The sequence below is a fragment of the Varroa destructor genome, unplaced genomic scaffold (assembly GCF_002443255.2).
Source record: "Varroa destructor unplaced genomic scaffold, Vdes_3.0 BEIS01000007.1, whole genome shotgun sequence".
NCBI lineage: Eukaryota > Metazoa > Arthropoda > Arachnida > Mesostigmata > Varroidae > Varroa > Varroa destructor.
In genome coordinates, this window is record NW_019211460.1 from 6,128,153 (window position 1) to 6,154,193 (window position 26,041).

Genomic DNA, 26,041 nt, shown 5'->3' on the forward strand with positions numbered 1-26,041 from the left:
AAGATTTCACGGAGCACTTTTATCTATCTGTTTATTTAAGAACTTTCAACTTAATGTTTGAAATAATAATTTAATGGAAAAATAATTTTTTACACACATTCTTACCACTAGAAGGTCTTCAGTTTGTACGCACCTAAATGTGTATTGATGCTCATATATCGTGCGGTTCCAGTGAGGCTCTTATGTTCTCTGTATGGTATATGCTTGTTCGTTTCAGGGTCAATATACTCCTTGGCCAGTCCAAAGTCAATGATGTGTATGACATCTTGTTTCTTCGTTGACGTTCGTCCAATAAGGAAATTTTCGGGCTTCACGTCCCGATATATGAGGTGTTTCGTATGAACATACTCGATCCGATGTAGTAATTGGATGGCCAGAAGCAGAACGGTTTTGAGAGAGAACCGCCGTTCGCACACGTCGAATAGGTCCTCGAGCGAAGGACCCAAAAGTTCCATAACCAATGCATTATATCTGGCACACGGCCCGAAATAGTAGACGCGCGGAATCCCCTCTAAAACCAAAACAATGCAGTAAAAGAAGCTACTAATGTTCAAAGCTGCAGATGTCAATGGAGTGTCGTTACATTAATATTCCAATGGTGCTGGCAGAAATATGAATATAGCTCAAACGGTATTGGGGACGATCTCGAGCAGAATACCTAATTTAAGTAACGGTAGCGACTTTCAGGTGCTAGCTACTAAACGTTTAGTCGAACCGTCGTCTGATTTACCGTTCTTCAAAGCATCAAAGAGTAAATCACCTGTCAATGCTAGAGCAACTCACATGTGGAACAAACCAACTATGCAAAAAAGCACAAAAAATAGGTACGTGTTGGGCATAAAAATAATGAGAGGAAACCAACAATCCATATACAGAACTAGTTTCAAGTGTCAGAACTATGACACCTCTAAGAATGCGTCAAATATACCTTTTGACGTTTCGACATCGGTTTTGTACTGCACATAATTTTAAGACGATGCCGATTTTAAGTCGTTGCAGCCTCTAACTAGCACGTAAAAATGCGCTAGGATTAAGCTTTGTTAAACACGTAGGAATTTACATGAAAATTGATCGATCCTATAAACAGAGAAATAGTATTTTTACTGATGCCCACACATACGAGTCAACTAAAACCATCAATAGCGTGGATTTTCTTTATTTCTTGATTAGCATCCAGACACCACGAATGGCGACCATATTTGTTCAACATATCGAAACGGAATAATGAGCTGTCAATATTTGGCATGCTGCCCTAAGAGCTGCTGATAACATTAGTATAATAATGTATAAATGTATCGTTGGACGCTCACTGTTAATATATGAATTGGCTTAACTTTCATCATAATCGTCCACAACAAAACAACACACATTTGGCTAAATAAGGCGGCTCTATTTAGCTAGACAATGCACATCGGCCGTAGCAATGAAACGTGACCCATATTGCCTCCTGCCACCCACTTTTAGTCACCATCCGTTACGGTGAGTACGCTCAAGTAGCTTACTGGTTAGTTCGGAAGAAAAGAAGCTAGAGGGCGTGGTGAGGTGGAATTCATAATTATGTAACCCCTAAAAATGCGTCCCATCAAGCGAGAGCTCAGACCTCAGCTTACTACTCCATAAAAATCCATTTCCCTCCCTTCCAGCTGGCCATCAATATCGATCAATACAACAAGAGAACAATCAATGTTACGGATGGAGAAACTAAGGGCTTTGGCCTACGAACCAACGTTAAGCAAAGAAGACATGACACTAGAAATAGATAGCGGTCAACGTCTCCTCCAGCTTCAAACGTAAACGTCTTTATTATCTCCGTGATAATACGATTGTCGTCTGTGTAGATCACTTTAACAAACTTGGGGCGACTGGACATACGAATATTTGCCTATGAATGGTAAATCCTTAATTTTCGTATACTTTTTTTTATGTAGTGAAATATTAGTGCAGAAGGTGTGATATTGTTCCACACGCTGTGCTGCTACCTTTTGTTAATCTTTATATGGCGTTGATCTAATCAAATTCCGGTCGTGCTGATTGCACCTCAGCGACGCCCGAGCTCTCACAATAATTTATGATTTACGATATTACCTTTATTATGATACTGCAGTTGAAGCATACTAGTTATCCGTGAGAATTTGGCAACAGGTCTGCGAAAAAGCGAAAACTGGTGTGAACCGTGTGCTGAACCCCGGAAAATGTCTGCATGATATTAAGCAATTCTCGAAGACCTCCTTCATTTGCATTATTTTCTCTACCGTATTGAAAGATACAAACTATTGATCAACGTACACCTTTATACACAAAGCCCAACTAAGTGTTATCGTATTTCGTTTTTGAAATGTTTCAAAATGCTAACAATAGAAAAAGATCTGGCCACTCAAATTGTTACTGTCAGGAGAATAAACATGTGACGAAATAACCGAAAGCCATAAGATAGGATACTCTTGACAAGCAGTGAAAAGACGTTTCTGAATGCAATCACTGTTGATAAATCATTCAACTAAGCTAAACTCCTACGGAGACTCCGTAGTCTTTTGCTAAGGCAGGAAGAAATGAAAAAACAAAGCTTCCCGAAGCTTTGTTGAATTGATGAAGTCAAAGTTGTATGTAGTATCAAACACTAGCTGAGCCGATTCTTTTTTAAATCGTTGTTTATATCTAGAACAAATCCTAGTCAGGTGTCCAACCTATGTTGATAAACGACCAAATTTCACTACTGCATTAATAGGTACTACTGTGTATATCACCGTATTTCGCTTATTGCAAAAACTGGTCTTTGTGCCCACGATTTTTCAGCATTTTTGTAGGCAGGATAAGCAGCGACACGTTCCGCTTAGCTGCATCCCAAACAAGATTACAAGACATTAACGCACAAAGCTCTTGCTAGGTATAATACATAGCTCAATGGCTGACACGATATCTCGAAATAACAATGGTCACGCAAAGTACGTTCCTAAACATATTCCACGTAAATGGGAAAAATTCCCATGTAATTCAGTATCATGCTGTATCTATGGCCATTCTAGAATGGCCACCTCTACATATATATATATATATATAGTGGTAGCCAGTTTTGGATGTCTTCAGATGCAACCAACGAGGAATTAGCTTCAAGAATGGAAAGTTGAAGCGATACAAGTTGGCCACCGTATTATTATTGTATGGGATGTTTTCACCCCTTACAAATCAGAGTTAAAGAGCTATCTATATATTAAACGCTGAGAATTCTGGGGGGTCGCGTATTCATCGAAGCAGCTACTTATAGCAGGCTCTGTCTACCACACAACCATAAACCAAACTCGTTTTTAGCTCTCCTGAATATAACTACAACCTAAATTATTAACCCTATTATGTTTCGTATGACAGCTGTCCTATCTATCCCAAACTAAACGATTTGTTGGTATACTATTATTAATATCACTATGATAAATGACTGAGTGACTTCCACAAATGACTAAGGTCAGTTTAAAGTAAAAATGTCATTTGGTCGAATACCTAGGTCTATTCTCCGGCAAGAAAACAAAGGTCGATCCGGTACCTGTAAACGGGTCCATAAACTGCTAGTTGACACAACGGCCAATTTCTCCAGCATCCGAGGATTTCGTAAGTAGGCCAGCTCTATTTTATATCGATTCCAGACACCCTTTACTATATTGCTAAGAAGAAAATTGGCATAATAATAGCCAACTGTTACTCTGCTGGCAATAAGATAGATAAAAATAACTCTGCAAGGTTCAAACAAGCTTCAAGTTCGACGATCCATTTAGTTACTTTATTTAGTTTCATTGCACGTTATTATTCAGGTCGTTAATGGTTAATAAGATTTAAAACTAGTAACCGTAAAAATGACATAGACACAAATTATTAAATGAGAAATTATGATTCAATTACTGATTATTGATTTGTTTGCAACCTCAAGGTACTCATTTGATTGATACTTAAGATTGAGCTAAAATTTTCCCTGTGTTATACTATTCAGTGTAAATCAGCATGACCAAAAGATGAGTGTTCAACTATAAATCTAATTTCGGAAGCCATCTTTTGTCCGTTAGTTCAAAGTACTTTATTTAGCTCCTGTAAAGTTTATTAATTTAAACATAAATTCATAATGGAATTATAATAGCAATTTTCATTAATTTTTTTTCTTTTTTAAACTTTTCATTTATATTCTTATGTAGCGTTGTAGACTTCTGTCCTTGTTCTTCAGCCTATATGAAAGTTTGATCGATCACCAAGTACTTTACCTATAGAAGGAATCTAATAACACCATTATTATGAAATTCCTGAAGATAACATATTAAATACGACAAAACGGGTTATACACAAGCTCAAAGTAAGCGCCTTTTTGCATAAGAATGTTTGACAATATCAAAACTCCAGGGGGGCCTGGTAACCTCTGTAATTCTGACAAACATTGAACAGAACATCTGTTTCACTGAATTCATAGCTCGGATTACAACAGCTCGTAACTATACAACAGGTCTTCGAGGATAACCGACTCAAACAATAGGCGAAAATCTGAAAATAGGTATGTCAACAGGGCGCGTTTATAGGTGCCTCTTTCATCAGCCAATGAATCCGTCTACTGCTTAGACGATGTGGTAGCAGCCACGGAAAACCTAATAAGTGATTTCAATGACCGAGATTAGTCTGTTCCACACGTGAAGATCACTTTTGAAAAAACAAACTTCATTTCTTATAGATTTCATAACGCGTGCACAGTTTACTTACCTGCATTTCCTAGCAGTTTGTAAAACCGGTACTCAAGGTGTAGTTGAGGGGCTTTTGATTTTATTCCCTCCTGCGAATAAACATGAAGCCCAATAAACAGACGTATTAATAAAAAATCAAAATTATGTTTTTTTTTTCAGTTTTTTTAATTGGTATATGCAATGACGATGTTAAGCGTAGTTTGACAGGATACACTATTTTGTCACAAATACCACTTGGTATAGCTGTATATTCTGCCTGACCACCAAGCGAGCATTTTCGAGCAGTGGGTCCCTAGGCAATCTAGCCAACCCTACGACGCTTTCACTACCAATAAGGTGTCATAGAAATGCCGAACAATAAATTCACTTTTACAAACATTTTTACTACTTACGCACTTATTCCGCTTTGCATCCTTGTGCAAATTTATTTTTTTTTGTTTAGCTATCGCACCGACTAAAAAAAGGTCAAAGCAGCTTTAATGCCTTTTTTTAACTGAAAAAATTCTTTCCAATTTACGAAAACCCTATATATTTGGCTAATCTCAAGCTTAAGCTGAGGGGCGTAGTGCGTCTATTGCGAGGAAATCTAATGACATAAAAAGTGTGATTTGTCGGAAAACGAGGCGAGGGGTAGTTACTCCTTGCTAATGCTTCGGTACATGGCGTACGGAACCCAATCTGAAACTGAAACCCCAGCACAATGGCTTGTCATCATCTCATTAGTGTACACGAATCATCTTAAGGGCCAATTCTAACGAGAGTTAAAGTCATAAAATTCGTTTTCCAAATTTCTTACACATAAAGTTACGAAATACCAAATGCGTACACTAGCAATGTGTGCATTAGGTATTTACTACTTGTATATAAAATATGTACACAGCTATTCATTAAATAATGAAACTAAATTTAGACTATGTCGAAATTGCGAATCGAATATTCATGATTTATACATTTAGTTGCAACGCTATCAGATATCTGTATTGTTATTTTATATTTTTAGTGGTTACCAAATAAACATACGGCAAATAAGTCTTTTAGCATTTATCCTTGAGAAGTACATGAAAAACAATTCCTCTCGCTTACCAAATTCAGTTCAGAAAGCTGAATGAACGGCATAAACGACCTTCAGTCGGCGGAATTATTCCAATCATCTTAGGAAGCGCGTGAAATACAACTCGATCCGCTAGCTGAATGGCAAGCTAAAAAATCGCTTGTTCATTTGCTATGTTTGTCAATGCCAGTACAGAAATCAGGCTCATTTATTGGGACATCGCATTTCACTTTTGAATATCCCGCCGTTATGGGATCTAGTCATGGTCTAAATGCCGCGACTGGTAAGATACAATTGTCGTGTTGAACATTACCAATTCGAAACAAGTTTATTCCAGGCTTGTTTAATAAGAGTCGATACACTTTAGACGCTGTTTAAACAGAACTCAAATTTGCAGAAAAGCAAAACGTTTAGTTTAGTTGCTCTACTGTTGTCTTTGTATGTACAATAAGGAAATGGGCACGTCCACGTCAGGTCGACGGAAGAGGTCGCTTATTTCTTTATTGAAACCCCAGCTTTTTTTCCATCAGCGCATTAAAAGAATAGTTCTTCAAAATCATGAAATTATACGTGCTCATAGGCATATTTCTTTTCTGTTTAGCTAAATTTATACATGCTCCTCTAGTAAGGGTATCTCAAAAAATCTATACTACACTCGAAATTAATATTACCTATTTTGCCTTATCCTTTGTCTAGACCGTTCCTAGACTGTCACTAAAGTAAGAACGCGAATTTTCGGCCATGCACCTCAAGTAAATACACTGACTTAAATTCTATGTTAACTTCTATGTTAAAGTTGGCAGCCTTGAATGCTACTAAAATATATTAATTAGAAATTCTTTTGAGAGGAACTTGAAACCATTATTAGCGATATATGAACATATATCGTCAGCAACATCTATTAATGTAACATCAGCCAGAAGTTGCAACAACTGCTCTTTAACTTCGATAATTGACTAAATGCAATATAAACATATATTCACGAACTTTTGATCATCGTTTCCACCCTGAATCTTGCGAGGGCTTTGCTAAGAAGCTTGAATCCTAAGGATATACTACGATGCAGCAAAAAATAGCTTTCACTACAAAGTAAATGGTTAAAATTTTCATTTTTTATTGAGTACTATCTATTCTGTGATGCATCTTTTTCTTTTTTCTATTTTGTATTTCATACCATACAAGAGCCAATCATGCGTTGTCAGCGGAAACGGCTAACGTATTCAGTAGAACAACGAGTTCCCGTTCAATCGCTATCCTCGGTCGGGTACAACCTAAATTCTATTTAACACTGCTTCAGTTGCTTGGTGTTCTTTCAAAACTTATTTTCACCTTGGAGGCAACTTGATAAAAGTGACATCTAGAGCAATCTACGTCCAGTGCTTTTCCAGATTTCCATTTGCAAACCATAAGAGACTTTACCACCTCTTCTTATAGAGAAACAAATTTTGCTCTCCACTCTGCTAGTCTTCAGGTTGTATCTATCTTCACAATCAAATAGATAGAAAAAGGCAGCTTTCAAGGACTTTTAGATGTATTCAAAGAGAAGTTCACGAAAACCATTGAACCATGTACGTTGCGAACATATTATGGTTGCATTTAACTTATGTAGAAAAATCATACATAGTTTTCATCTAAATGGCGACATCAATACAGCAGTAAATTACTGGTATGCTAGATACATCGACTTGCCTCAAGTCAGATAAGGCTACCGGTGCGCCAGAGCCACATCCGTTCTAGCTTTGCATATAATCTATTGGCTATTTCTCACCTTTGAGCTCGGATATAACCAGCACCACTACTTATATAGCCAATTTATAAATACACACGACAGTACGATCAGGTATAGAGGAAAGAAACTGATTGGAGTCCAATTTGGCTTCTGCATTAAACTGCATGGGCCGTAAAAGGGCATTTCGTGGATCAGCTGAAGTTGTTGAGTGTTTTGAGAACTAAATGGAATGATGCGTTCACTCGTCAAAATAGTAACAATCGGAACAGAAGAAAGAAAAGCATATGAGTGTATCATAAAATACTTTCCGCGTTCCATGGCCCCCTACTCTTTCCTCGGTATTGCCGCCGCTCATTATACGCCAAGGCAGTGAGCGAATCCAGTTTGCTGTCTATATTTAAGAGTTGCGGTCGTCGTCAAGTCAGTATGTGCGCGCGAGAGAAGCAGATGTCCAAATAGATCAGCCAGCCAAGAAACCCCCTGCGCGTTTCCCTTCTCCATGAAGAGTTTTGCATTCTTATCCCGTCGCGCTCAACACCTGGTAAGCTATTCGTCGTTTTTTTGCTCGTGTGATATACGTACAGACGCAAAAGTGTGATGCCGTCTAATGTTGGTCATTACTTAGCAGTGGGTATGCCGAGTTGACCTTAGTGCGCGCAACATATGTATACATGAGGGCGATCATACGGGTCATTGCATCGTAACGATGAGAGCGCCAACCGCGAATTTGTAGCAAACACTCTCCGTCTTGCGTTAACCAAAATGAGACGGCAGCATAAAGAAACGTTTTTCATCAGTTTAAGCAAGAAGATGTAAGTCATCTTTATCATAAACACGTAAGCATTTTTATATATAAGCGAGTATATGCACTTGATGAGCTATGAAAACATCTCACATCGCCAATTGTGCAGCCTATATAACAACACTAATCCAGTGCTTTCAATGGCAGGACCTCTAAGTTACAAAATTGAGTTCAAACGTGTTTTTAAAATGGCGATAAGCCACGGATGCTGATTGTAGGGATATAATTTGTTTGGTATAACATTACTTTGCGAACGCTATTTAATCATGTGGAAAAAGAATACGATTACGCTTTTTGTATAGAAGATACATATACAGAGTCAATAGGAGGACATACAAGTTAATTTGCTCAGTATCCGCTCAAATATTTATTTAATTGTTTTTTCATAGTAGTAGTAGTAGGTACACAATGCATGAACTTAGGCCTTCAGACTTTTGTTTTAAGAATAGAATATAGTATTTAGACAATGATATCAAGTGTCTGCTTTGTGGATTAAACTATTATCTAAACAAGTATCTTAAAGTGTTGATATTACCGTAACTAATTACAGTTTTATGGATGTGTCTCAAGAACCATCTTGAGACTTAGTTTTGTTGTTCTTGTTGCTATTACTTGTACTCACCAATTTGATTGCTACGTGCTCATTATTGAACAGATTTTTGCCTGCAATGAATACAAATAAAGTAACATTAGTGCTGTAGCAAAATTTCACACAGTTCTTTAGAGGTTTTCTCCAGGAACCACTTCCTCTGTCATTAATTAGCGTTTCAATAAGACATTTTTTTGCAAAGACAATGGAACTGAATTTTCTGGAACTTTATTGCACACTTTTAGCCGAATAATTAAGCTAGCAACATTTTTCGTTAGATTCTACCTATTATTCTAGGGGCATTCCATATTCACATAGGTTGCTTAACTTAAAACAGCCTTTTACAACTTCTGTGCGTACTTAGCTTCCAATCGCGGAACGTTTCGTTAAAAATAAATGTGTGTTAGTCTCAAATAGTTGTAGTTATACATCTGAAAAAAAAAAAAGATTTTATCCATAAACGCGTATGGTTTATGAAATGCATAAACTTCCTGACACTGAAACTTCTAGTGATCTTCCACTAAGATCCTGTTGTTACATCATTGGCTTCTGAATATCTGTTAATATCTGCAATGAGTTGGACAAGTAAACTTCTCTGCTAGACATGCAACCTGTCACCCCAATATGCAGTACCTTAGGGACTAACATAAGATTGGTGAAAAGGGCCATCCTTATATGCTGGCAAAATGTAATCCTATGCGATCAGCTGCTATAACCAGTTCGATTAGCTGTGAAGAAGTCACCGAACGTCGGCGACAACATGAATAAGACATTCTGAAATTGTCATTGAATTACGTTACTACTAATCTGAACCCCTTATGAAGTGGCAAAGAAGGTGGATATCATTTTCTTTAACGTTTGCTCGCTCTGTGTTCATTTTGTGATATGCTATTGCGCTTGTACACGCACACGATGGCTAATAAGCTGTTCTCTATCGAAATAAAGGATTGTCTACGAAAGGCTTAGTGTTGCAGATAAATTCCCGATTCTACCCTATGTACCTCTCGCGCAGTAGAGAACATCGTAAATAAACGATTTGCCTTCTCCGTTAATAGAGTTAGATTGCTGCAATCAGAAGGTGCACATAATTCCGGTTCAACTTTTTACAGTTACTACAAATATTTCCCGCGCGATTTTGCTGGGTGCCTGACAACATTACTGTTCCCGCTGCACTAGCGAAAACATATCAACAGATCCCCGTTTGCATGGCGCCAACATTGATAAACGTTTTTCTTATTGGGATCTGTGGTGTGAGGTGCAATTTCAATGCATCTGGACCATCGCGTACAATTGGACGTCACACACAGCTGAACTCGACCTTCGAATTTCTACAATGCCACACAATAGTACTTATTTGTAACACGTACGATTTTGTTCTTTATGTAGTCCTTGTTCGCATATATATTGCGCGTATTTTTAAAAACTTATTGCAAGGTCTTATTTCGACAAATTCGATTGCACCTTGAAAAAAAACTAAACCAAAAAGGTACTAGATTGGTTTCGCAAAAACTTCAAACAACACATTATTATTACCTTTGTTATTAATAACATTACATAGATTCAAGAAGGATGGAGTCGCTGTTCTCGGTGTGTTATTATTTTAGCCCTACAAATACTACACAATCAATTTATATATATAAATATATAACCACTATTATAGACACATATAAGATATGGCTCATGGTATCAGGTTAAGTTTTCGTTTTATCATCTCGTTTTGCATCATCGATCGTTTACACATACGAATTGTACGATATGCGTATTTTTTTGCCTCCTAGTTTCTTGTGACATCTGCGCAGTGCTGCCTGTTTACGGCTAACCTAAAGCAATAATCATTATAATAGTCTGCGAAGCAGCAGGCCGGCCAAGCAACTCATCTCACGTGAGCGATCCCGAACGCTTCGTGCGAGGCTATGGGCAAGGTCATGTTATTCCAAAAATTATCTTACAATTATTATTATTACCATCATCATCAATAACGCCACTATCATCGTAATGATGACCGACCAATACCACCCGTCGTCACCCTAATGCGTGTAGTTACAGCCTGTCGCAGTTTGTCACGTCGTTTCGTCGGCTTGCTCCCACAGGTGACGGGAGAGCGAGCACCAACAGCGGTGGCAACGACGGGACGGCTGCAACGGTTACAAGCTAGGAGCGTAACCGTATTCGGAATCTCATGTTGAGTGCCCATGAGAAAGAAGTTTATAGCTGCCCTATCGACTAGACAGGCTCGCATCGGGTGGAAAAGCACAGGAAAACAAGAACTCGGCTTACGATACGTACGCGACTTGCAGCCATTAGTCGCGCGAATAAGGAGGAATCGCTAATCCACCTAGGCCATGTCTTTATGGAACCCATACGGGTGACAAGACGCAAACCGCGCAAGCAAGGGATATTAGGATATAAATCAATAGCTTTTTTAAGGGCAAAATTAATATCTATTCGTTGCTCTCTGGTGATGCTTTTGTACTCTTTTTGTCAACGTATAACTGAAAAGTTGAATTGAATAGTGGCAAATTTACGAGACAATGCTTTTTCATAATGACTAAACGGATGAGATGGATGCTGAAAAGTCAAATACACACAGTAACAATGCTATGATTTCGTTTTTGAACCGTCAACGAACTGTATTAAGTGTGCGAATGGATTCGTTTTCTTGGTTAAATAAGTCTGTTGTTAACTTGGCCATTTAAATTCTACGCCAAAGGACGACATCGATATACAACAACAATAAAGACTATCAAAAGCAAAAAGACAGAATATCTTGCAACACTGTCAAGCAGTAACTATCAACAATATATTCCTTATGACTTGCAGCTCCAGTTGAATGGCTGGAGCCATATTGCGCTCTGAACGCAGTCACGAATCAACAAATCTTCACCTCATGCTTGTAAATAGCCATTTGCTCATGCGAGCTAGATATCTAACAATCGTACTATCAAAAGCTTCATATTCAAACCGTCAACCTAAGGCAACAAAAGCGTAGCGTTATGTACCTATTAATTCTCAGAAGAATAAATATAAAGAAAAAAGGGTCCAATAGAGGACAAAAGAAGATTGCCAGTTTTAACCACTCTCTACTTGCTAGCTATCACCGATTGCTTAGATGACATAAAACAATCCCTATGACAGGCGCATCCTTTTCCGATTAAACGTAATTACACTGTTTTTGCCATACAAGTTACTAATAGTACGTTTTGACCCGCGTATCGAGCCGGGACTCCTTAAGATCCACATATTCGTAGCATGATTAGTGGCCCATCTTTTACATATTCAACGCAAGAGGGCAAGTATCTCTAAACACATTTGAGATCAGCCATTTCTGAATGCGCACAAAAGCACCTCCTCAAGCATTATTAGCACAAGTAAAACGACTGAGCAAACACATCTTACGTAATGAAAGTACCAACAAAGGTCTTGAGCCAGTTGGATCAATTGGATAGAATGGTAAACACCGTTAGGAACGTTGTGATTAAGCTTTAACATGATTCCAACCTTAGTCTATATATATATATATATATATATATATAGCGCAAGCTCAAAATGCGTTACTTACCTTTAATGTGCGCCCTATAACCAAATCATAAAAGGGGCATTTATTAGAATTCCGGTCTTTCTCTATCGGCCTATTTATGTTTCAACCTGGGTTCATCTATTCACATACATATTTGCATATACAAGCTTTACAAGGGAAGCTGGTAAGAATGTGCGTTGAACCAGGCCCTAGAAGCATACAGACAATAAACGTCAGGAATATAAACCCTATAAAAGATGTTCCTGTCACGTTCGCTGGCCCAAGTCATTCAACTGTTGTATTATATCAAATGCTAAACTGAAAACGCACACACTTGCCTCGTACGCATACGATATAAAAGAATCATTGAAACTGTATCAAGCTAAACCATAGAGTTGGCAGTGGGTAGCTGCTCGATGATTATTATTGCGGTTTCGTCAAGCTTCAAGTGATCCTAGTGACCGTAAATTCGACCACTGGAATCCCAAAATGCAGAAATCACACTGGCGATCTCGCCTATACCTAAAATTATACGCAAGCCTCAAAGGCATAAGGCGTTTAAGTTTCCTATACTCTCTACATATATGGCACGTAAATTAGCGCTTTTTTTTATATTTTCCTTCAAACATTGTCTCTAAATGAATACATTTCAACGCAATTTTTCACATTTATTATAAGTATCATATCTGACAGTCATATTTTTTCGATATAACCGACCACAGTTTTAATTCGAATCCTGAACCGCTCGAAAAATCGTTTCAAATGTTCCCGATACAATTACACGGACGCTTTTTAGATAACACGTGTAAACGGGTTGACGTTGCCATGAGATGTTGAACTTTCGCTCCATACATAGTAATTCAACGAATTCAAATATGGGCTGTTCAACAGTTTATCCGCTTATTTTATAACCTACTTGTAGTTTCGAGGAGTTGACTTGTTATCGGTTGTATAAACTTGTTGTATTCTATCGGACGTGTGATTATCCTCTGAAGAGTTGCAAAACTTGCAGATAATTTTTTTTAGTGAAGCCGTCGCCCTTCTAGAAAAAGTATGGTGACACGACATATACGGCTGGACAATACGCTCAGAATGAGAACTTTGGACGAAAATGTGCTACTACTTATGACAGGCACATTTTCTAGATTGTAACAAAGTCAATAGCTATTTCTGTAGTTGATTTCTGCATAGAAGGTAAAATGTCCGTCGGAGCAAAAGTTACTGCTTCATTCCTGAAAGTGGTGACTTGCAAGCAACACCCGCCAAATTCTCTTGTTTCATTGCGTTCGGGAAGCATATGTCTGATCTGTATGACATATGATGTGTACCTAAATTCTTCCGATGCTCACTCATAGCGAGTTCTTTCACTAGCGCCTTGATCGAAACAGAAATCGCCTTTTAAAATAACAACTATTAACTTAAGTTTGCAGTATTCGTTTTCTATTCTAGGTATTCAGAATTTGCTATTGCGCTCTACTGCTTTTTGCTTCATTTACAATCCGTATACACTGTCGACTTGGGATGAGCCAGCAAGTTTGTAGATACGGCGAAAATTAATTTAGCGCGTCGAATTTCGACAATAACTGATCCTCGCTTAAGTTCTAGAAACGACGCCCTGTTATTCGCCATGTCGAGTTTTGTTGCTTTGTTGTTTCGTTCAGTACCAGCAGTAGCGTAGGTCGTCTGCTAGTTTTGGTAAACAAGCAAGGCTTGGCCCAATTTAGGTGGTATATCCTATCCTACTAACAACAGCGGCTTCTCGCGCGATAACTTGAATAACCAAATAAAAAAAAAAAAACAAAATCAAGAACAGCCCTCGAAAAATACCACTGCCGTTACAACCAAGATGTTAACTTATAAATTCAAATCGAATCTATTTAAGCTGACGAGTCTATATGGCTGGGATAATTCCTAGCTTATCACACTAATGCTGTGAACTAAGGATTGTTGCTTTAATTTACTGTCATACCCAGAGTGTTGGGTTTAAGCGGATGCCAAAATTTCGTGCTAACAATATCTGTCATATTTTTATAGTATTTCAGCTACATAGCAAGTTTCTTTTACGATAAAAACATATGTGAAAAGTTAACAACTACGGTCTGATTTCAGAGGTTATAACATCGATTATCAAAGCTAGCACTGTTCAAATCCGTTTTTCGCCCCAAATGATTGCCTTAGAATATGCAGGTACCAAGAGTATGTAAATATCAGCTGTGGCGATCGAACTTTTCTCTATCGGCCGGTAACGAACGACTCAATACTCAAAAGTACCCACAAATTGTATAAAGCGAGATAGAGTAATCAGGTTAACTATATTAGTAATTCACCTAATTCAGCAAACAGCCTCAATTAAGGAAGTAGGCTTATTTATGTTAAATTATCTACAGTGTTCTACTTACAGCCAGCTTCTAAAATAACGCATCAAAAAAGCGCTAAGTACGGATGAAACCGTATTTAGAGTTTAATTATATTACGTTTATATTCTTAAATAAAAGATCTGGCATCTTTTCAATATAAAACAGAAATGAGCACAACGAGGGAGCTGTATGGAACTGTACTGTCTCCACTCAGATAATCAGTGCACAATATTCATGAGTGTTCGTTTTAAAAGCCCAATTGCCCATTGCTGACAACACTGATACTTCCTCACAAAACGCGGTAAATATCTGCAAATATTTAAAACACCAATACCACCATACTGTGACGTAGGTTTACCCCAACGTCAGTGCTTATCAGTATTTTTAAATAATCCTAGAGTTGCTGACTTTTGTGCCCGAAGTTTTTTTTTATTAAGCAACGAATAAGCTGATAGCCATTGTGAGCAACGGTAGTACGTTGTCAAATGCTGCCAATGAATTGATTTAAACTGGTCTTATTATACCACAAACTAGCCTCTCGACAAATTCGAAATCTTGCCGCGTACAGAATTAGTAAGTTGCAGGCTTTTGACATAGGTTCATATGGCACTTTTCGCCTATTGCAACGACACTTGTTCCGATTACACAAATAAGATAGCAACGCCAAGTACATCAGCGTTACAGCGCATGCACTAGTGGTGGAATTATGAGTTTTTGTTGTGTTATCATTCATTGCTTTTACAACGAAAACGCGAGTAGAATCTATTCTTGTGTTAGAAACACGAAGCAATAGCACATTATAATTTCGAACTGGTATACGAAATATGATTTTTTAACTGAAACCAACAGCACTTAAACCACCTCTTCTAAAGAGATCGCGTCAACTGCCAATTAGTACTTATATGTCACATGGCGACAACATCAATCTGCAAAAGGGCCGCTGTTCAATAGTGATAATAATAATACAATTAAGTTTTATTCAAATACGATACTTTTCTAAACAACAGAGATTGATAAGCTTGCCATTTAACCCCCACCTCGTTACGCGTATGCGCACGTCTGTTGTAAAACGGCGAAAAAATGTAATTTGCAATGCTAGCTGTCTGGTGAAGTCGGGCACAGCGAAGCCCGGCAGGAAATCGTTGGCAAACCTCATAAATTCAAATACAGGCCTATGTGGTGGGCAGATTATCGAAACAACGTTTGAACGTCGTTGTATATTGACGTTACTCGATATTAGCATATTGGTTCCATATGTAGTAATTCTTAATGAATCGGACTCGTACCTAAACATATACTCGACTGAAGACAAAAACTCATACAACTAGCTAATAGACAGATTATCACACTTCGATGAGTTGAATGATGAATACCAAACGTTTTGGCAGTTGAGTAATAGGCAAATGGGTGGAGCCGGTTTGGAGCATACCATATTGCCTATTTAAGGTCTGAAAGAAAGCGAAACAAAATCAGGAAATAGATTGCGCCATCTCAGTCAATTCGGCCTTCCAGTTCGGTTGACGTGTTGGAATTGAAGTCTTCAAGTCTTATAACCATAACAGTAGCTACCTAAGATAATGTATAGCCTCAAATGAAAGATAAGACCGAAAAAATTAAAACTTTAATTAGCGAACTTCAAATAACCGATCCAGTCGAACGCTTTGACTACCCCATCGGTACGGCTATTCTCACATTGCGCTACACCCGTTATTCACATAGTAATTAGCGAAGTTTGTCAATTTGGTAATTATCTTGGCGTCCTTTAAGGCGGTGCTTACTTCGAACCATAAATAATTTCTATATATTTAAACACGGAGAGAACTATGAGATAAATAGTTACATATACTAATTTTTACGTTTCAGATGAAACCACCATCAGATAACGATACTGGTTTATTTGAAAAGCAAAAAAAAAAACCGTGGCCTAAGATGATAGTATTGCTACACACAGACAACTTAGGATATCTCAGTTACACTGCTCGTATTGAGCGAAAAGTCTGTTTTTTTTTTTAAATTACAAGAAAATTTAATTATCCATAAGGGATCGAACGGTCGTGAGGTGACCAACAAAGCAATATAGGCTAGAGCATTTGGCAGATACGACACATAAGATAGTTCGTCCTGACTAACTCATTGTTTCAGAACCATTTAATACAATATCCGCACGGACATATATACGTTGAGAGACGCTTATTTGTTGTAGCTTGTTCTTTAAACGGGGACCGTACTTTGGGGATCCGAGAGTCGACCGGTCCTAAATCGTGCCGCTGTCACCAACAGAAGACCCGACATCGTTTGACTTATCCTAGCGACGTCTTCCTTTTGAACAGGTATGGTTATTAATATAATAACCGCCATCAATTTCGTATTGGATACCCTACAGCCAACATAGCAATTGCAGCCTTTTCGTCAATTCGACTGCCCCTGAAGGTCTCTCGGTCCCCCGTCATACACGTTTCGTTTAGCTTCTAGGAACAATTTGAAAGCTGTCTCCGACTAGGCCTATTTAGAGTCTTGCTAGTCGGCTATGCTTATACCAATAATAATAATAATAATAGTATTTTCTAACCTAATCCTGTTCAACGCATCCACATGCTTTTCTAATCACTGTACAATAATGCTAATAAGTTACTGTCGTGCAAACAATAAAATGCTGTCCACGGCACAAAATAATCAAGGTCGTTTGTCCCTTTCAGCCCCTCCCCTGCCCCCAACCAGCAAAAAAGTTAAGCAAGTCTACTATGTTCTAAGGTTATACTTCAAGACATAGTAATGATATGTTTGCCTCTTAACTTACGAATCTCTTATGACGCTCAATCAACTTACAGTTTTACATAAATCTGACGCAAATATTTACTGAATTTCGTCTGTTAATTTCGCATAATTTAAAAATTGAAAAAACTAGGCTAATGATATTATTCCAAACAACTTAATATACATGAATAAATTATATGCGGCACGGTGATACAACTCTGGACTATACCCTGGTCATCTCATTGTCATTGCTTTCGTGTATTATTTAAGAGGTAACCATACTCCCAATTGCTGGACTGTAGCTAGCTAAGCAGTCCGAGAATTATTCCGAGTCGGGTCAATACATAATACAAACAAGTCAGGTTGACTTTTGATCCGCTTTATGTATACATATATGTATAATGGTATAAAATCGTTGAACTTATGAACAAGTTTCAGCCAGCGGCCACCACGTGCTTAGTTAAAGACGTTTGGCGAGCCACACGTGCAGTTTGCCCAGAGATACCGACGATCTACGGCGCTAGTAATGGAATCTTACGTATAGTCTATATATAACAAAGGTACTGCATCTATTCATCCATACCATACTTCCGTTCAAAACAAGCACTTTACTGTACGCACTTACTGATGTAGGTAAAACAGTAAGATAATAGCAAGATATAAAAAAAAAATGAAAACATTTTCTACGAACATATTAAAAATAAATCCTTTCAACAATTTGCCATAGCTGAATTGTTATTGGAGACGGTTTGATGGTCGCATCATTTGACCCTGCATTCCATGGTATGAGTAAAAGCGACGTACCAATCTATCGTAATATCAACTGTGTGGATTCTAATACGTATCACCGCATATGCATGGCAATAGATCTCTTTGTTTTTATAAATGTCTATCGAGATCCTCTTGAGATATAAGTAAATCTATCACCGTTATGTTGTTTTGTTATCAGCAATGAGATATCTCCCTAAAGGACGACTGTCACTGTAATAAGTCACGACACAAAACGGTCATCTGCTGCTCTCCTCCAATGTACGGCATCTGCCTGCATTTGTGATCGAACCAAGCGGGAAATGTATCTGAATAACACGATTGACTCTGAGACAATCATCATCAAGTTACTCCCCCCTGTTTCTGGGAAAGGTTTTTCAGGTATTTCTTTGCCCTCTTGCTAACCCTATAAATCTCGACATCCGGCGTCCTCTGTCAAACGCCGCAAGACGTCAATCCTTGCCGACTGCTACTCCATCCGTGGACTCAGTATGCACTGAATTTCTAATACAATTTTTGGCATTAAAAAAAAACTAAAATATTAAAAAAAAACAAAAAGTACGCGTTATTGCCGTTGTCTTACATGGTACCCGTGTGACGACAGATAGAAGAATTTGTGATTAACTGAAAAATCAGCATTTCACAGTAGATGGCTAACAAACAGTTTTGGCCGAACATATGGACCAATCATGCTACTAAAGGTAAATATGTCATCGAACCATACCTCTACAAAACTTTCCCCAATGATACATTTTGCACAATATCATTTAGATATTTGACCTCAACTTTACGTACCGGGACGATTTCCTTTCAAATGTCACGGTACATTTGTTTTAAAAGAGCACACAAATCAAAATCAATATAAAAAGGATTTCCGTGCACCTTCAATATACGTATCTGTAGATATAATGAAACACTTATGATAAGGTTAGTACATTAAATGAGAAACCCATGTGTATGCACCGATCATGGTCCAAGGGTGAGATCTGAATAAATGATATTGTGCAGGCGGTAAAAAGGCAAAATAAATTTTTCTAGCGCTTATAATCGCCAAACACTGAATTCATCTTAGTTACCCTTTGCATTGGCTAAGCACCTGGCTGTGGGACTTACTGGGTTTCAAGAAGGGCAGGTCAGACGCTACAAACTTCGTCTATCTCATTAAATCAATACATGATCGACAAGTGCCCATATACAAACAAGAAGGGGTGCAATACATTAACAATAGCGAAACCATGCTGTGACCACCACAGTAAGCCTTCCTTCAGCTTTTCAGTTTTTTTTTTCGGCGACACTGTATTAAAGAATATCAAGTTAATCACAAGTGCTTGAATTATTATTCTATGATGGATGAATGTTTATGATTGCCTGTAAATTAACAAGTTGACGAAGGTCCTTCTTACTTCTCGTTTCAACGTACCCCTGTGTGAGGTCATAATCAAAAGCACGTATACAGATATAGCTAATCGTAATGGAATTTATTGAGCTCTAGGTGTGCAGCAATATAAGGTCGAGCGGAAACAATGCAAGCATCCACTCTCTACATTAGCAAACTCATGAAAACATCCTCAGTCGACACCTATTGTAGTGTACAATCGTTTACAAAATGTTTATAGATGTGGCGCGCCGTCATTATCTAGAACATTGTACCTCGTATAAACGATTAATTAACTTCATGAGTAAGTTTAATCATCGTGCTTTTTGGATTCTCGCCCTGACACGTCGTTACACGTTTCCAAGCCAACGTCGGTACTCACTTAAACGCTTGTGGAATAATATAGCTACTCACGTTCGTTTTGCACGACGGTGTCCAAAGCCACAATTTGATTAAGAGTTCACATTTATTTATAGGTACGCGTACGAGGTATCATCTTGATGTTACATCGAAATGTGAACAGTCTATCGATACTACCCTGGTACGCACAAAACCGAACAATAAGAATTGTTTCGCCCACCCCCTGGATCGCCACTGACTTTAAACGACCCCATCAAATGGCGTCTCACGTATTTTTTAAAGTTCGACTTATTTTGCGTTCATGAATAACAACGCAAAATTAACGCGTACGTGAAATGTCTTCTAGGATATATAATATTTAATTATGACATTCTATCGTTTCGAATGTGGTGGAGACGACGCCCAGAATGGCATCGTAATAGACAAACGTAGTAGCTAGTGTGAGTCCCAAGAATGTAATTGAAAAGGAGCGAAAATCAAGATTACACATTATAGCCAATAAATAAGGTAGTCAAAGACATTGAAGTTTCTTAATTGGGTTACCTAGGAACGCCTAATAATTTGCTAGGTTTGGAGAAAAAACTCCATCGCTCCCTTACTGAATCAGTATTTTAAGGTAGACGAGAAACTTAACCACTTACTAAAAGTAGACAAATAATTTGCTAGTTCCCAGTTGTAGTGTGTATTTTTGTACCTGTCTGTTCGCATTCTCTCTGCGACTTTTGGTCACGTTTATCTGTATTGATTTAACGTCTCTGGTGGCATTTTTAAGTTACTCAACCCTCAAACGAATCAAATATTCATAATGTTATCCAAGAAATGTGCTTTCAGCAGTTGAATGATCGAGGACTCTCAGGACTCTGCACCTGCGACCACTTGTCACATAATGACATTTAATCTGGCCTTTATTGCTTATTCTATTTAAAATTGAAGAAACGCTATCGCATAAGCAGATTGCAAACAGTCAACACAGAGGGCGCATCGTTCAGCGTGTGCAGTTAGATATCGCCGCATGTAAAACGTGCCGATCATCCGTCGATTTATGACTTCTTTTCACGCAATTTTTGTAGCTATTTAAATTGTTCTGTTCAGGCTGCTTAAAAAAACTAGACCCTATTTCAGCAGAGGTACCGATTTACAAGTCGTATGCAACATGCGCAAACTGACTTGCACCTCTTCGCGCTATTCCGTGATAATATGAGATTTCTACGTTTCGACTTAAGCTTATCTACTAAAAAATTGATCTGTTTAGTAAGTAATGGATCCGATAAAAGCTAAATATGATTAGTATATACAAGTGCGTAAACTATTACTTCACGGTGTCAATGTGCAGATAAAATATCAACTTTCTGTCAGATATATGTTAAAATTCAGCGAAAAATAATTCTTATTCACTCCAGAGAAACTGTTTACATGAAAGCCAATAAGACATCACAAGAAGAGTTAGTATGCGAACTATTCCGTTACGTAGAGAAGGTTCTCTATAATGATGTACTTTAAGCGTAGACCAACTGTGTTGGTCACTTGTAAGAAACTAAGTATACGCTTAATCTGACACAGGTACGGGCCTACGCCAAAAATGCACATAGTTGAAAAATAAAAACCTAAACATTACGTTTATCAGGACAAATCTTTTTTCCACTGACGATTTACCATACTGTATTTGATTGATTGCGCTAAGGACGTCTCAAAAGCAGACACTCCGGACTCAGCGAATACCAATGGTCCAAATTGTACCTACCTTCAAAAAGCTGCCGTCAAATGTCGAACGTCCAAAATCAATAATCTCACAGGCGTACTCACGTTGAGGTACCTATTTCAAAACAATTTGGTGCATACCATAAACATTACCAATCAAAATACTATTTAAAAAAAAGTTAATTAATATAAATAGCTTTTCATAGCTTCTGCGCGTTTTGTTTGAACCACAGGGCGCTCGTCAAAATCACTTCATCTTGCAATGGTATTCTAGACAAAGGCGGCGACAACAATAATAATACGAGTAGCATTGCACAAACAGGCAAACATTTTGTTATAGATTGCATTTGTTATTTGCATACTTCCTCTTAGCTACCATGGACATCCGACTTAATTTCAAAACAAACCTTCCTTTTTTTTCTCTAGTTAACATTTTTAGTTATTATCTCTATGCTAAAAAGCCCTCGGAGTCACCGATTCCTGGGCATAGCATCATAAATTCGTGCTATTTAGTAGCTTGACTGGAGAGTCTAACCGGATTTATTTAGAATTTTGTTAACAGATCTAAGAAACAGCATGGTAACCATACAAGCAGCTACTAACCTAAATAACAATATCCGATTTTGCTTAGTGCTCTATACTTCCTTCAGTCCTTATTTCCGTGATTATTTGTAGTCGGTGATAATGCTTGCCAACACTGAGATTTGAACCACCGTTGCAGCATGCTCATGAGTTACGGCAACGCAGTCATAGATGCGGATCAGCCATTCAGGCTTTTCACATTGTTCACATAAAATTATGCATGACCAGACCTAAGGGTGACAAACCTGAGTGACATGCGGTTTCACGAGCTGCTATTTTGTTATCAGCTATCTGTATATGCATTAATCTATTGTTGAGTAAAAACGTTGTGCGAAACAAGGCTTCTTCCCTCGGACAGAACACACTTCTCATCGCATGTCTTCTAACAAACGAAGATTACTAAATCTCTTAACGTTTGGATATATCTGCCATTTTAATAAACCGTACTTTCATTTCATGCAAGACCTGAGAATGAAATCTCCATGGCCTGTCTTCACAACTAACAAAAGTTATATTCGCGTAGAAAATAACATAATTTTAGACGATTGTGAGAAGTCTGATGCACGAGACGCGGAGCAGGATAACACGAAAAGACATTTCGATTAAAATCATTTTGAAATAAAAAAGCTCAAATATTAGAATTCGATGGCCCTTTTCAAGTAAAAATAACCGACACTAGTTTTTAGGTCTCTTGCTACTAATCACTTGTCGTAAGTTACTAGCTACTAGAGAAAGGAACACTTATATAGCCAGCTTGTAACATTTAACTAGGCCAAACAGCAAATCGTTCCTGTGAATTTCGAACCCAGATTTACCGAAAGTTAGAGGGGAAATTACTTGTTCCTTTAATAAATGCCGGATGACGGCAATAGATCCAACGGTAGTTTGTTATTTCTATTTTGAGTAAAAGCTTAGTGAAAAAAAAAACTTAGTAGAGTTAATCACGGAACCTTACAGATTTCGTGATTAACTCTAGATGATGTATCTTAAATGCGACCGATGGCCTTCGCTTATTATAATTCGAATAATCTAAACAAAGGCTCAATCCAACGATGTGTAACCTACACAAAGGCTCTGACGTCTGCCTTAGGGACACAGTAAACCCAGCTACACTAATTACGCACCAACGGATATAATATATAGCGTATATGAGTTTGAATAAATCATGATCAAGGTTGCCATTCATTACCAACAGGAGTACCGGCGTTCCTTGATGAATGTCCATCAATAGCTTCGAATAAGCGAAATTTATAAAAATAAATAACGTAATACACAATTTAGAGACGATATTGCGATTGTATAGCAATAGCTTTAAGTCAAGTTAGTACAAAGTACACTATTATGTTAAGAAACACCGAGCAACTCTTTGGTCTTTGGCCTGTTTGCACATGTATGTATATATGTAAGCCATAATAGCGTTTTGTATAGCAAGGGAAACATTTAGCGGAAAGATGACGGGGTTGTGGAAAGGGCCGCAGAAAAGCTCGTTAATAAGAATAATATAACATCTTAGATGTAGCTAGAACTGTTACATGGTATCAGCCGCTAGGAGTTGGTTAAATGCTACCTAAAAGTATAAAAATTAGTGGTCTCTAGAAACCCCGGAAATAGTCGATCAGTGGCAGCTTTAGATAGAATTAAGTGGTTCAGGAGGGGCAGCGGGAACAACCTATGGTCAATCATCCATCAGCCGATCACTAACCTAAGCAACAACTGTAACGACAACCTAAACGACGTCAATAGCATTTGTGCGCACTTTGTTTTCATGCTTGCTAACCCAATGGCTGCTCATTTCACTGTGGTTACTGCCTGTCTACCGCGAGCCTGATTGATTGATTGATTGGTCGATGTTGGTTCGCCATTTAAACGCGATTCATTCCCGTTGCAGCCAAGCTGTGTGACTCATATCTCTCGGGCTTCTCATACGTTCTACACCCTCTCGTCTTTTCTACTGTGACTCAGAGCCACTCGACGTGCGGATACTCACGCAGAGCTACACACTGCACGCAGCGGCAGCGGCAGCAGCAGTAGTATGAAACAATCAGAGATAGCAACAGTGACATCAGCGATGTATTCCAAAAATTGGCGTTGCCACAGCCACCTGCGGCAGCCAGACAGGCAAACACACAAACACACATGCACATCGCCTTAGACGGGCCGTACCGCAATTCAGTGCACGTTGTTCGATGAGTAAGAAGCCATCCACATTGTAAACACTTAAGACAGAGCCATAAAAAGATGCTGGGTACAGCCCATGCTGTAACATCTTTCCCTAACGGTAGATGCCACAATGCAGTTTCTACTTAGAAAATATCTTTTTTATTAAGCATCGTATCGATGTGTAGCATATCACAGCAGCCTGACCTTGATCGATTCGATAATTATCAGTACTGCTGATGTTACTGGCCGGTCGAGTTTACACAAAAAGCAGGACAAAAGATTCGACGAAATAAAGTCTATTCCATTACCATTATAATAATTTGAAGTACAGAAATATCGATAGGAACAACCAACAACTCCAACCTGTTAACAGCAGCACCAGATATGAGTGGTCAGCTTAGGAAAACACAAACCTTAAAATCTTGTCAACTAGAATATCTCGATTCTGGACTCTGTGGTTAATTCAAGCTTTCACTAGATTTCGTAATGATGACAGCTGATCGCCTGCCTATCTATCAAAAAGGAGTAAGCGGCAGTTTAGGAATCGGCAGTGATGACACACTGGTGTCTAACGTTTCTGGAACATCGGACTGCACTTTAGCCATTATGCAGTAGCAATAGCGGCAATAAAAGAGATACGGATGACGGCGGGGCACAGAAACCTAGTGAAAAGGAAGTCAATACATTCTCGAGAATACCACGCACACGCGCGCACACAAAACACATAGATACAGGCAGCACAAGACACAGGATACCAGCTTGTTCGCTGCAACAGCGGTTCCCTGCGATTAGGGAAGAGCTGCTCTTATTACTTAGCTAACAGCAATATCATACGCAGAGGATATACTGTGTGGCGATTCAGTTTATCCCTTTGGGTTACTCAGTAGTATTTCCCCCGCTTAGACCTCTTTAGGCGAACGATGTTACAGCTTGCCAGTTGTTCTTTTTATTACTATATTGTTACTCTCACGTCGCTACCTTAACTATTACGTCACACCTTTGTTCCGTCCTGTTTTTCAGCCTGTTTTACTATGTGGTGACAGAAAAATGCGAGAACAGTACACTAGCGCGCGTATCCGGCTTTACCAAACATGTTCATGGTCTCAGAGGAGCTCCACCGTTTTCAGCTGAATTACAGACTTCGCTACTCTATCTTACACTTCGCATAAGCCAGTATGACCAGTTTCAGGCTTATAGCTCCTGATTTTGATACAAACGGCAGACAGCCATTCAGTAGGTATTCCCTTAGTCCTCATAGGGTTCTGCACAGAAGACACGCTACCGAAATCAGCACGTTTGACAAACAACTGCCACTCGCTCAACATACACAACTGAAGAACGCCGCTACGCAATTAGCAAATCTAGGTTCAAAGTCGGCCGGCCGACGAACTTTCACGACATAAGACTGATACAAAATATTGTGCGTTGTGTTTACCTTTTTATGATGTTTGTATGACGTTTCGGCTGCACAGAGAAGGCAATGGTATACCCACGTAGTAGAAGTTCAAATATACATTAATGGATATCAATGGACAGATAAATGGAGAGAGGATAACAAAGGGATGATTATGTATTTCGCTTACGCCATTT

At 38.5% G+C, this 26,041-nt stretch overlaps 1 protein-coding gene and 1 long non-coding RNA gene across 2 annotated transcripts in view; both read right to left on the minus strand.

Annotated features, from left to right (window-relative positions):
• Nucleotides 1–26,041, minus strand: part of gish (casein kinase I gish) — a 41,601-nt gene that overhangs the window by 9,230 nt on the left and 6,330 nt on the right. The window contains exons 2-4 of the mRNA XM_022813353.2: nucleotides 8,914–8,954; nucleotides 4,729–4,798; nucleotides 134–511 (exon numbers count right to left, since the gene is read on the minus strand). Coding sequence (XP_022669088.1) covers nucleotides 134–511; nucleotides 4,729–4,798; nucleotides 8,914–8,954 — 489 coding nt within the window. The remainder of the gene's footprint in view (nucleotides 1–133; nucleotides 512–4,728; nucleotides 4,799–8,913; nucleotides 8,955–26,041) is intronic.
• LOC147754237 (uncharacterized) lies at nucleotides 13,052–26,026 on the minus strand. Its single transcript, XR_015317848.1, has 3 exons — nucleotides 22,313–26,026; nucleotides 21,753–21,824; nucleotides 13,052–16,202 (listed from the first exon to the last, which is right to left on the minus strand). It is a non-coding gene; the product is annotated as an uncharacterized LOC147754237 (long non-coding RNA).